This window comes from Ceratotherium simum, chromosome 15 (genome assembly GCF_057802395.1).
Source record: "Ceratotherium simum simum isolate JZ-2026a chromosome 15, ASM5780239v1, whole genome shotgun sequence".
NCBI lineage: Eukaryota > Metazoa > Chordata > Mammalia > Perissodactyla > Rhinocerotidae > Ceratotherium > Ceratotherium simum.
This window is the reverse complement of record NC_141914.1, coordinates 46,043,096-46,056,609: the sequence shown is the minus strand read 5'-3', so window position 1 is coordinate 46,056,609 and position 13,514 is coordinate 46,043,096. Positions and strand designations below refer to the sequence as shown.

Genomic DNA, 13,514 nt, shown 5'->3' with positions numbered 1-13,514 from the left:
TGGTTAAATCAGGAGAGTAGGCAGTAGAGAATGAGGTGGTGAGAGAGAGAGAGAGCGAGAGAGAGTGAGAGCCAGCCAGCGAGTGAGTGAGGGAGAGAGGAGAAATGTAGTGGACTGATAAGATAAGTCCTCTGCAGGACTTGACAGGGAAACTCAGGGCTCAGCTGGTAAGGAACTGGCCCCAGGAGGGCTTCTCGGGGTACTCTGTGTTGTCCATGATGCTCCAATCTTGAATTGTCTTTCTTGAAGCTTTTACCCTTCATTTGGTCTTAAGTTGGACATGAGGCTCAATAGCCAAGTGGTCTCAGCTATAGGCCCCAGCTATAGCTTGGGCCACACAAACCTATTGTTCTGTACTCTATCCTCCCTTCATAAAAAGTCCATGTTTAGTACCATAGATGAGGTTTAATAGATCTTAACCTTTAAAATATGATGTTAAAACAATTGAAGATAATGCTCACTCTGTTGCCATCTTAGTTGGTTTACAAAAGGAGTTTATAAATGACCAAGGTGGCAATACAACACTTTAGGGGAAAGAGAGACTTTTCAATAAGTGGGTGAAGGAAAGCAAGCCAGAGGAGGGAAAAGAATGCAGAAGTATTTTAGGGAATATAATCTTGAAGTTTGGATATTGCCCTTTTGATTTTCCTGAAAATACAAACATGTGAATAATGATGTAGCTAGAAGGAATCACGGAAATGGAACGCAATGAAAATATTAAAGCTATGCAATACACGTAACCATGACAAGAACAGACAGACTATAGGAGAATTTGTGCTGGCTTTGAAAAGCATGCCCTGGACCAATAAAAAGCTGAGGCTAGACAAGAACTGTGCTCTGTGTAACTGTTAGAGCAAACAAAGAATACAAGGATTCCTTGGAGTGAGGTCATTTGTTACATCTTAGGAACTTGCATGTATGGGAAGCTAATACTTTTTGTCAGAGGGAAGCTTTTATATAACAATGATGACTGAATGAAAATAATATCAAATGTCACACTTAAATACCACACTTATTTTAAAAAGTTTAATTCTTTCAGAGACATATGTTGTGAAATTTAGAATTGTCGATTTTTGATCTATACCATTCTTCTATTGAGAAAAAATTTCTATCTAAGGAGCATGGCTGATATTTGGAGTGGATATTGAGAATTATGTGTGCAAAATGAAATTAAAACCAAACCTATATTGCATAATACCCTCAATGTCCATCCATGTTGTCACAAATGGCTGGATTTCATCGTTTCTTATGGCTGAGTAGTATTTCATTGTGTATATATACCACATCTTCTTTATCCATTTGTCCCTTGATGGGCACTTAGGTTGCTTCCAAGTCTTGGCTATTGTGAATAATGCTGCAATGAACACAGGGGTGCATGTATCTTTATGCATTGGTGTTTTCAAGTTCTTTGGATAAATACCCAGCAGTAGAATAGCTGGATCATATGGTAGTTCTATCCTTGATTTCTAGGGGAAGGGGGGAGGGAGGAGGGTGAAAGGGATAATTAGGCACAGGTGTGTGGTGATGGATTGTAATTAGTATTTGGGTGGTGAACATGATGTAGTCTATGCGGGGGTGGAGGTGTGATGCTGTGCACCTGAGGTTTATACAATGTTGTGGACCAATGTTGCTGCAATAAACAAAAAATTTAAAATAAATAAATAAATAAACCAAACCTATATTGGGTCCAGCCCAGTGGCTTAGCGGTTAAGTGCGCGTGCTACACTACTGGCGGCCCGGGTTTGGATCCCGGGCGCGCACCAACGCACCGCTTCTCTGGCCATGCTGAGGCCGCGTCCCACATACAGCAACTAGAAGGATGTGCAACTATGACATACAACTATCTACTGAGGCTCTCGGGAGTGAAAAAGGAGGAGGATTGGCAATAGATGTTAGCTCAGAGCCGGTCTTCCTCAATAAAAAGAGGAGGATTAGCATGGATGTTAGCTCAGGGCTGATATTTCTCACCAAAAAAAAAAAAAAAAAAAAAACCCAAACCTATATTTTCATTGCTATTGAGTGGGATCCATGTCTCAAAAAGACATAGATGTTGCTGTAGTAAAAGGAAAGTAGACCACTTATAAAAATGATTTTTAATTTCCTCGGCTAGGTATCTGGTGACAGAAAAGACTATATTCTATCGAATCCTCATTAATAACGTGAAAGAGTGCAACAGTCTAAGTTGCACAAATTCGAATGTCTCCAGGCACCATTCAGTAAATTTGAATGAGTGAAGTAGGCTGAGCATGACACTAGTGTTGGAACACTGGTGAATGTCTTGCCAGAAAATTAGGCTCTCAAAAGAAGCAAATTGGTGGGGTTTACCATAAAAAGCATTAGGTTGCCACTGATTAGACTGTGTGGTAGAACACTCTTTTTACTTTCAATTTGAAAAGTGCTTAATTACCCAAGATATTTGTAAATAACATTAAACTAAAACCTTGCCTTGTTTATAAACACTTGCACGGCCTTACTGTTTTAATTGACTTGAACTTTATGGCAAAGATCTTTCTATTAGGTCCTCAAAGAAAACTGGATGGATATTGAAACATTTTACATTTGAAAAATCTAACACTGTAGTTGAAAAAAGTTGAAACAACTCACTTTCTGAATATTAAACTGCATGTTTCCAAATCTTTTGATAGGTTATATTTAAACGTATTTTTGGAATTATGTTATACCAAAGAAGTGTGGGGGAGGTGAAGAGTCCACGTCTTGATTCAGTGGCAAACATATATGGAATACATACTTATTACACATTAGATGTGATATTGTCATGCTACTGTCTCACTTCCCTCATGATTACTGCTGAGGAGACTGGTATTCTTCCATGTTTCATACTCGAGACAACAGCATCTCAGAAAGATTCTAGATTTTTGGAAATTTTATTAAAGAAGACATTTTTAATATTAATTATGGAACCCCTTAGTTCACTCGTTTTTGATTTTTTTATCTTTGTTCAATTTTTGTAAAGCTATTATGATTTATTTTGCATGCTAAACAACTCTTAGTTTAAGAAATAATGGTCTGTCATTTCATATTTCCCCACAGGTTGCGCTTAGCTTTGGTTCTCTATGGCCTGCAATAGTTGTTGGCGTATGCTCTTAAGACATGGAAATATACTTTTAAGAAGAAATGGAGAAAATTTCTTCTGTGGTTTTTGAAAAACTCTTTAAGAGGAGTGGAATTATGTCCTACCAAGCCATCTTTAAATTTATGGGAAAACTTAAAAAAAAAACAAAAAACCCGAAACCCTTTTAGGGACTCGTCATTCTTTTAAAATATTTCAAGTTAAAGAATCATTACAGTTCATAATAAATGTCTGATAAAAAAAGATTTTGAAGCAACAACAGCAAGCAAAGCTTGATTTAGGCCAGTGCTAGCTGCACTTCAGCGAGCGTCAGAATCATAGGGGAGTGTTACAACACAGATTCTCGGGGTCCATCCCCAAAGACTCCCATTCCAGAGGACCTAGGTGGAGCCTCAGCATTTGCCTTTCGAACAAGTTCCTGAATGATATTGGTGCTGTTGTTCTTCGGACCACATTTTGAGTAGCAATGATTTTGGGATGCCCCAAGAAGCATAGTGTGTACTAACAATTTAAATTATGTTTTTCAGAAAAATAATTTCAACTGTTCCAGAAGAGCTCAGTGCCCAGAAATCAATGTCAGTTCTGTACAGATACAAGGTGATGCCGATTATTTCATCAACCATCTTGGAGTTCCCACCGTGCAGTTTGCTTATGAGGACATCAAAGCATTAGAGGTAATTGTTCCTAAAAATGCAAAACACACACACACACACAATAAAGCAGACATGCAGAATTTGATTTTATCCTGGCTATTCGTCTTTCTTACCAAATAGGTCACTATAGGAAGCTGCTTCATTTAGAGAGTTCTTCTTGTTCAGAGGCTTCGTGACAGTGTTTGAAAACATCAGCTCTTTTCAATAGCTTGAATTCAATTTAAAAAGATTTATACTGTTACTCACATTTTCAGTGTGCTTTGCAACAAGATATTTGCAGTAGTTGGATTACATCAAAACATAATTGTAATCTTCAGTAGTCACAGAAACAGATGACATGTGCAATAGATCCTCCTTTCTTTGCCCAAGAGAGAATGCATTTCACGTGCTGTACATTAATGTGAGTCTTGTGAATTAGCTACCCAAAGTTTGTCAATAGTTTGCCTGCCTAAAAAGATACTACTTTTTTTGTGAAGATAGGCAGCTTTAATCCAAAAAATATCACAGAAGCCTGATTCACTTTAATTAAATCTGTGTCCATCCATCTTTTGGATTTCAAACCTTTTAATCTTTCTCGGAATTATGTCACAGGAAACTGTTTCTCTGTAGATCTAAACCTGTTAAATATTTTACCTTCTTTTACAAATTGGGTATGCATTATTGGGAGCTATTTGAAAGCCTCTGGGGTAGAGCCTGCTTGAAGCAATTATTACATTAACAAAATAGTGGTTGGAAAAAAGAGTAAAGCCTGCTTTGTTTTTCAATTATAGATGTTCCTGAAAAGTTGTGTTTAAATTATATTTTATAGGCTCAACTTCAGATATGCAATATTTTAGTTTCTGCTAGCTTTTTAGCAATATTTAGCTTGATGTTTCTCTGCAGTCCCCCTACCCCCCACCCCTTAGTTTCTCTGTAAAGAGCTGATGATTACTAACAACTTAAATTCGTGGAGGGAGAAACTGTGGGTGAATCTTATTGTGATGAGATGAATTCTTGGGTAATGCACAAATAATCATTATGATTTACCTGTTTTTTAAATTTGGATTTTCATATGCTACTGTTGTTTGAAGATGGATTACATATGTAAAGGTATCTTTTCTTTTACCAAGCCCACTATATGCATGTTAGTGAAATCAATGTATTAAGAAATTAACTCATTATTAAATTTCCTGCTTGATATCTTTTAATATCTCTTTAATCATCCACCCATCTCAGCCCATCCAGCTCCGTCATGTTAACATGTCAAATGATAGCTTTTATTCAACACATGTCTAATTCATCTTGGTTGAGTTTTAAGCCGAGAATTTAGAGAGGCGGTATAGCATAGCCTTAGGAATGGAACTATACTTGATTCCTGGCTCTGATACTTACTAGGCAAATGATTTAACCTCTTTCAGAATTATTTTATAGATGAGGAAACTTGGTATACTATGGAATCTACTTCATAGAGCCATGGTAAGGATTAAATGAGACTGCATGTAAAGGGCTTAACTAACATCCAGCACATAATAAGGCCCCCATTAACCACAGCTATCATCACAATTATCCTTGTCTGATTGTAGGTCCAACATATTAGTGGGAAAATTTCTAAACTTTTTAGATAAGAACACATTAGTGGAAGAGAGGAGCCTGTTAATTAAGAAAAACAAGCTTCTAGGCCCAAAGAGGTGGAATTTGATGAGCTTCAGCTGGAGGATCTGCGATGTCAACAGGAAGAAGATATGGAAACAGGTCCCAATGATGTTCTAAGAATGTACTATTATTACTATGAAATTCCTAAGGCTAAAGTCTATCTACTAGAACTGGCTTAGTCTGAAGGAGCTAATCCGCTTTTTGAATTATACCCAGAATGTCTAACTCCCATCATCAAAATCAGTTTTTATTATACTTGTCTCCAAAAAAGTAATTAAAAGAGAATCCCCTATGCTTTATAACAAATGACCTTGTTTATATTGCTTTAGTGTGGAAAATTTTTTTAATGAATTTGTTGCTAACAAAATATGAATGCTTGAGATGAAATAATTTTGTGTGGTGAACTCTCCAAAGAACAGATAATAACCTTTGCTTTCTGCATTAACCTATAATAAATATTTGTATACAGTTATTAAGAGGAATTATAAACATTGAAAGGCTTTATCCATGATATAAAGAATATTTATCCTATGTCAATTAGTGAAGTATATAAGGAAATTAGAGCTTTTTCATGAATTTACAATTAGATTTAAAAATATAATATATATTATATATACAATTAAAGTAATATCTACTTATTGAGTACTCGTTGTGCTAAGTATTTTTACCTCATCTCTTTTAATACTTACAATATCCTTATGAGTCAGCTATTATTATTAATACTTTTTTTGCTGAGGATGAAATGGAGCTTAAAATCAAGTAGCTTATCCAAGATCATAAAGCTAATAAATGGTAAAGATAGAAGTTAACCTCAGGTCTGTTTAACAGTAAGCCCATGTTCTTAACTATTACACTAAAGGTTGCAAATTGGAAGCTCAAGGGGCAAGATCCAGTCCGCAGATATATTTTGTTTGCCTTGCACTTTATTGAAAAACTGGATTTCTGGAAACATTGGGTTCTTTTTTTCAATGGAAACAACCTGCTAAATTGTGAATTACTCGCCAGCCTGCCATGTTCTTTATTAAGGAGTCTGTCGAATTGTTTATCCTAGAGTACAGTTAAGAAGAATATTTCTTCAATACCTGTTTCTATTAAAAGTTGGGAAATGAATGATCAACCTAACAGACCACATATTTCACCAGACTGTGTCACCTATATTACCTGCCTGGTCCCTGTAGGCACTGAGTTCATCATCTCTGCACTCATTTTGAGTAAAAGAGTTGATAATTCTACTTTGCCTTCCACTTTAAAACGTACATGTGTTTTTTGTTTTTTTTTTTAATTATTTATTTATTTATTTATTTTTTTCCCCCAAAGCCCCAGTAGATAGTTGCATGTCACAGCTGCACATCCCTCTAGTTGCTGTATGTGGGACGCGGCCTCAGCATGGCCGGAGAAGCAGTGCGTCAGTGCGCGCCTGGGGTTCCGAACCCAGGCCGCCAGCAGCGGAGTGCATGCACTTAACCGCTAAGCCATGGGGCCAGCCCGTACATGTGTTTTAAGTGAGCTAATTTTATGATTATACTCATGTTTTTGAAGAAACTATTTAAAAATCATTTGGGTAATTATAATGCAAAAGTATTTCCCCTAATTTTTTTTTACCTGGTAAAATTGATTATGGAACTGTTATATTCAAGTTCAACAAGTGAATAATGATAATAGGAAAAAAATTTGGCTGTAAGAAAATAAACTAGTGCAATAGATGTCACTTTTATGGCCATATGGGACATTATTAGTTCTAAAATTATTTTTTGATGGAACATGACGTTTTATAATATCTATCCCCAATATTTCATGCTCTCCTTATTCCCACCAGTATCTTTTCCCTCTAGTTTCTCTGGATGCTAATATATTGCATAAGATTGCTTGGAGCACCTTTCATAGCTTTTCTTGGCGTCTATACTCTGATTTTCCAATAATTAAATTTCACAAATGCAAAGCAATCTATGGATTTGCCAAATGTTAGAATTATTCCTTCCATAAGATATTGCCCTGTTAATTGAAACGTCTCTAGTTGTAAGCTTCATTTAAATAAGGTTTTCAATTTGTAAACATTGTTGCACCTGTTAGGAGAAGCATTCTGCACAGATTAAATACAATGCGGAGATTGCTGAGAAGGAAATGAAAAGACAGATGCTTTCTGATTAAGAGTGCAATATTTATGACAGGCTGGTGGTCCAATGCACATTTCTTCTGTCACTTAACAGCTGTTTCACATAATTTTTGTTCCAGATCAGTATATTTACTCTCTAGAGGGCATGTCAGAGGGTCTGGCTTTCTTAGTATATCAAAAGATCAATGCATGCCCTAGCAAGCTTTGTACCACAAATTGAAGCTCTGGTTCGTCACTCTATTTAACCTTATATTTTTTGGTTTTCTGCTCTAAACATTCTATTTTAAACCCAATTTACCTCTATAATGGAGCATTTAACATTTAAATGATAATGAGATAAAGGAGTATTATAGCTCTTATATAGCAAGTGTTTTTGCATAATTGTTTCAAAATCATTTAGTAACCCAGCGACCAAAAACCAAGTAGCATGGGTGTTTTGAAACTCTTATTAATTCTTTTTAAGTTAGGTGACTTTGATATCAATTCTGATTCTTAAACTGATATGTAGCAGGATGAGTGTGTGTGTGTGTGTGTGTGTGTGTGAACTTTAACATTAAGGTAATTTTACGGGATAAAACGATAATTTGTGTAGATACTATACTACAATATACATATACACATTTTGGAGGAAAGTAACTCATAGTTTACATGTTGATTCTTCATTTTTTATTCTAATAAGTAGAAAAAGAATTAATCTTACTAAATTAGAGATCATTCTTTCATTACATTTTCTGTTTGGAACTTAGTCACTGTCATTGTTATAAGGAACCAAATAGTTATGTGTAGCTACACATAAGTTATACTGATGTTTTGCAATATCTGATAGAGTTATACTGATGTTTTGCAATATCTGATAAAGTCTGTTTCCTACTGATAGCTACAAAACTTATGTAATGTCACTCAGAAATGAAATTTTACCTTTTCTACTTCAAAATGTGCCAATTAGAAACAGGATGGAAAGGAGTTCTTTAGTGTTTTCTCTAGTTGATTACTTTTCTTTCTAATTTATTTTAGGAAAACTACTTTCAATTTCGATCAAAATATGTGGCATTATTATTTTCAGATCAGACTTGCTTCATTTAGGGCAGCGGTTCTCAATCATTTTGTCCTAAAAACCCATTTGCCCTCTAAAGGTATTGAAGACTTGGGGTGGCCTGGTAGTGTAGTGGTTAAGGTCGCAGACTCCGCTTTGGTGGCCCCGGGTTCGCAGGTTCGGATCCTGGGCATGGACATATGCCCCACTCATCAAGCCATGCAGTGGTGGCGTCCCATATACAAAATGGAGGAAGATGGGCATGGATGTTAGCTCAGGGCCAATCTTGGCAACAGATGTTGGCTCATGGCTCCCTCACACACAAAAAAAGAATAAATAAATAAGTAAATAAATAAATAAATAAAATAAAAGTATTGAAGACTTTAAAGAAAAGACCTTTTGTTTATGTGGCTAATATGTTCAAATATTTGTCATATTAGAAATTAAAACTGAGAAAAATCTATAATATTATTTATTAATTCATTTAAAATATCAATAATAAACTTGTTACAAGTTAATATAAATAACTTATTTTTATGAAAGATAATTATATTTCCCAAGACAAAAAAATATAAATGAGAAGAATGTCATTATTTTATATTTTTGGGAATCTCTTTAATGTGACAATATGAAATAACTTGATTGTCTTATCTGTTTTTGCATTTAATCTGTTGTTATATATTGTTTTGGTTGAAATGTATGAAGAAAAATCTGGTCTAATAGTTTTTTCTGATAATAACAGTTTTTTTTTTTGATACTACATTGAAACTTGACGAGTATTGGTTTCCTAAACATTAGTTTCAATGTGGAATTTAAAACTATATTAATGAACTTTTTGTACCCGGCATACTTGTGAATATAGAGTGAGAGTGTGAAGGCATGTCATGTCACTATAATTATGAAAATAGTTTTGATCAGGGACCTTTGAAGGTCTCTGAGCCACACTTGGAGCAATATTGCTTTGGGGAAATGGCCTTGGTTAAACTAGTCTACTTCATTTTTTATAATATCTGACAAGATGTTCAACTTTGCTCTTTTTCAAGGATTGGAACTGTGATTGTGTGTAAACCCGTGTGTGTCTTTTCTAGTCATCTTTGGGTATTGCCATCCCATTCACCTGACAGACAGCATGAAGTAGGGAATATAGCAGTCTCATAAACTGTGACTCTACAACGAATTCTGCTTCTTAGAAGCCTTCCTTTAGAAGAGAAGGTTAAACCACAATCAACAAATCAACAGTTATAGAGCAGCTTTGAAAAGCTTTGATTGTACAGTATATGAAATGCCTGTCACAGAGGGAGTGCTATTAAAGTTGCTGTATGCTTCCAAGAGCCTGAGGAGTAAACACAAGAAATTGAAATATGAGACAGATATTGAAAAAACAAAGACTTGAGAAACTCTTAAGACTCAAATTGATAATTCAAAAGATCATACTTCAAATTGCCTAATATTTTGAAATGGCTGCAAGGAGGACAGATGTGCCCCAGCGGGTATCCTTGCTTGGAATTCTAAACAAGAACATTTATTCCAAATGGCCATCATCAACGGATGGCAGTATATAGCATACACACTATATTTTAACTGTAACGCTATTTTCAGGGATTATCTTGTGATCCTGTTGTGGTCCTATTAGCAGGGAACTTGTTTTATAATGAAGTTTTTGATAATTTCAATAACAATCCTTACAGGTGGGTTTAATGATAGACTACATTGTAAATTTGGCAACATTTAAGTTTAGAATATAGGGTGACTCTAATGTGGTTTATTCTGATATTTGTTCATTCAAACTCATTCATCTATTTAGCTAGTAGTTATTAAGCACCTGTTGTAATCCCCAGCACTATGTTAGAAATACAAAGATGAGTAAAACATGCTCCCTTTCTCTCAAAGTGCTCACAGTTTAGATTGGGATTTAGACTTATAGACGATCAAATAAAATAGAAGTTCTCTTAACTGACTTCCACTTGACCAACTTGTGGGATTCACTGACAATTTTCATTCCTTTAAACACAACGATCAATGATCAAGGCTCCTTGAAGCTCATCATGGTAAGATCCTTTCTGAATTTCTGCACACTTGTGTTATCTCAGGTTCGGTGGTATGCTTGCCAGAGTCAGCTATATTCTCAGACCTATACGTGCCCTTTGCATTTGTTATTAATAATTAGATAATTTAATTGCTGCATAAACTTGTTAATCATGGGTATGAAAAAACATTACTTCTAAGAAACCTATAGTGATAACTCTCTAAAAGATGAGTTGCTAATACAGAACTGCTGTGTAGTGAACCAGGCAACTCTTAAAGATTGGGGGAAATTCTAATGATCGAGATGCCTTCTTTACTTCACAAATATCTTTATAAATTCCGCTGTAAATAAAAGACAACTTGAAATGTAGATAATATCTAGGACGCAAAAGAAATAATTGAACTCTATTCAACAGGTCACTGTTCAGAGAAAAGGCCTTGGCTCCACATCAAAATATTGGCCAATAAACATGCACTCACAGGTTTTAAATTAATATATAATATTTTACATATGTATTCTTTCTTTTTCTTGCCAATTTTTAATTGAACCAGCTTCTAAATAATTAACCTGCCAACCAATGAGACAAATCATCTTGGCTAAGAGGGCTTCTAATGTACAATGAAGTGATAGAAGCAGGGTAGTGTCAAAGACAATTATATTTAACAAACACTCATATAACATTTGTAGTAGGCATTGTTTTGCTCTAAGTCCTTTAACAAGTTAATTCATTTCCTTTAATTCTTGTACTTATAACTAGTACTTATGAGGGAAGTACATTAAAGACGAGACTGAGGCACAAAGTGGCCCAGTAACTTGGCCAACGTCACACATCTATTAAGCGGTAGAATCAGGCTTCAAACCCAGCAGTCTCGCACCAGATTTCTGGGCTATTTTCCCTAGTCTTCTGCTGTTTCTCAAAGTTTTCTAGATAAAATGAAGTATTTCTAAAATGCTTTCTATCTCCCACTACATCTCGTGGTACAGTGTAATGCTACAGTGCTTAATTCTTATTTTTCCTACTTTCCTATAGGAAGGTTCTCAACATTTCAGCTTTGACCATTCTCAAAGCTAAGCAGTAGCTTGAAGTGGGTGATATTTCTTAACTGAATCTAAAATGAGCCCATCATTTATATATAACGACAAAACTTCTATTAATCTTTTCTTATAGTAATTTATATATTCTTTTACAAAACAAATAGACTCTATAATTCTATTTCTAAGTTAATTTTGGAAGATGAAGAGATGGACAAGTTTATCTCTTCTAATTTCAATCATAATGACACATTTCTTTAAGTAGAATACTTTGGCATCTAAGACCACTTTGGGAAAATTAGATGACTTTTTAAAATGAATAATTAAAACGTTAAGAACAGTTTTGGAACCCATATGCTCTAACTATAAACTCCAGAAGGAAATGGCATATCTAGAGCTTATACAGCTGTGGATGATGGCTATGGCCATGAATGAATTTCATTGTCCATTCCCTAATCACCCCAACTTCTTCATACTATTTTATTTGCATCTGGAATTGCAGATCTTCAGCATCTGTTTCACAGCTTACAGTGTTTCACACAGAAGCTTATAGTTCTGTTTATTTTTTTAATAAATAAATGTTTCTATAGAAACTACAAACAAAGATACAACAGTGCCCTTGAAGTCTCATCAATGTTAAAAAAAAAAGATTGAAGCTAAGGCCACTTGGCTTATAAAGATTGCTATTGCTTCCTCATGAAAGTTCTGGCTTTTATATTAGTCTCAAGAGAGCTGCAGTTGTATTCAGGCTCCTTTCATGATGCTTGTGTCCCTGTGATTTTAAATTAATGGAGAGAATTCTGAAAAAGAACAAAGTATTTATCAGTATTTTTATTTCTATAGTCTCTTGTCAGTAGCTTTAACATTGAAATCATTCTGACCCAATTTTCTCTTATCAGTGAATAACATTTTAAGTCTAAATAGTGTAGTGTTTATGTAGGACTGATAAGTGGGCAAAAGTAGGAAAATAAAATAAACTGTACTTTTATGTACAAGGTCATTTTCAGTTCTCCTTTAAATTAGTATTTTGTCACTTTATTTTTATTCATTGATAATTCTTATCAGAGAATTAGAAAGTTTACACATATTCCATGTTTAGAGGTAATTTCTAATTTATCACCCAAGTATACATATATGGAAGTTGAATTAATAAGAAATTTTGTATTGATATTGCTCAGATCTATTCTTAGAAATAGTAAAATCAGAGTATGACTGTTTATGGCAAAATATTGATGTTAAATTTAGGGCACTTCTTCTCTCTGTACTGGCCACATGCCCGGATTAGGAATGGTAGCTCCATTGGCTATCTTTGGTTTGCAAACTCCCACCAGTTGAGTGGTGATTTTGGACAATCCAAGTGGTATAAGTAGATCAGAAGCTTCTTTAGTGAGAGGATGGTTCTAAGAGTGGTGGGTCCACAGATGTGTCTGGCCCAGACTCTCTTTGATGGACTGATTGATAAGAAGCTCTCATAGATTCATTGACCTTTAGAGCAACATTGATCATTGAACTCAGGTAGTTTAATCCATTCCTCTGTAGAAAAGGAAATAGAGGCTTAGAGATATTAAGGAACTTAATCTGAAGGAGTGAAGAAGAGCAAGTGCAGACTTAATTCTCCCTACTCCCAGCTCAGTGTTTCTATCCATAGCTACTGTCTTCTAAACTATTCTGTATGTTCTATTCTTTCTCCCACTTATTTTCTCAACTTTCTTCCTTTCTCTTCTTTAGTCTGACTTCTTTCACCTTTTCCTGCACATATGGTCTTACTCTTTTTATCCTTTCCTTCTTTTTTCATCCCTTGCCTTTTATACATTATTTTCTACTCCCACTCTGTTTCCCGCTACCTGTTCTCTCTATTTTCAGTTTTTTGGTTGACTCTGAAATCTAGTCTGTTTCAGCTGACTTGATGTCTTTAATTTGCTCGTGGATGAAGC

The 13,514-nt window shown here is 35.0% G+C and overlaps 1 protein-coding gene across 10 annotated transcripts in view; it reads left to right on the top strand.

Annotated features, from left to right (window-relative positions):
• The window catches only part of NAALADL2 (N-acetylated alpha-linked acidic dipeptidase like 2), a 1,131,941-nt gene that overhangs the window by 909,165 nt on the left and 209,262 nt on the right, over positions 1–13,514 (top strand). For all 10 annotated transcript variants that reach the window (XM_087440003.1, XM_087440001.1, XM_087440004.1 and 7 more), the window contains one exon: positions 3,619–3,765. In XM_087440003.1, the coding sequence (XP_087296129.1) occupies positions 3,619–3,765 (147 nt within the window). The remainder of the gene's footprint in view (positions 1–3,618; positions 3,766–13,514) is intronic.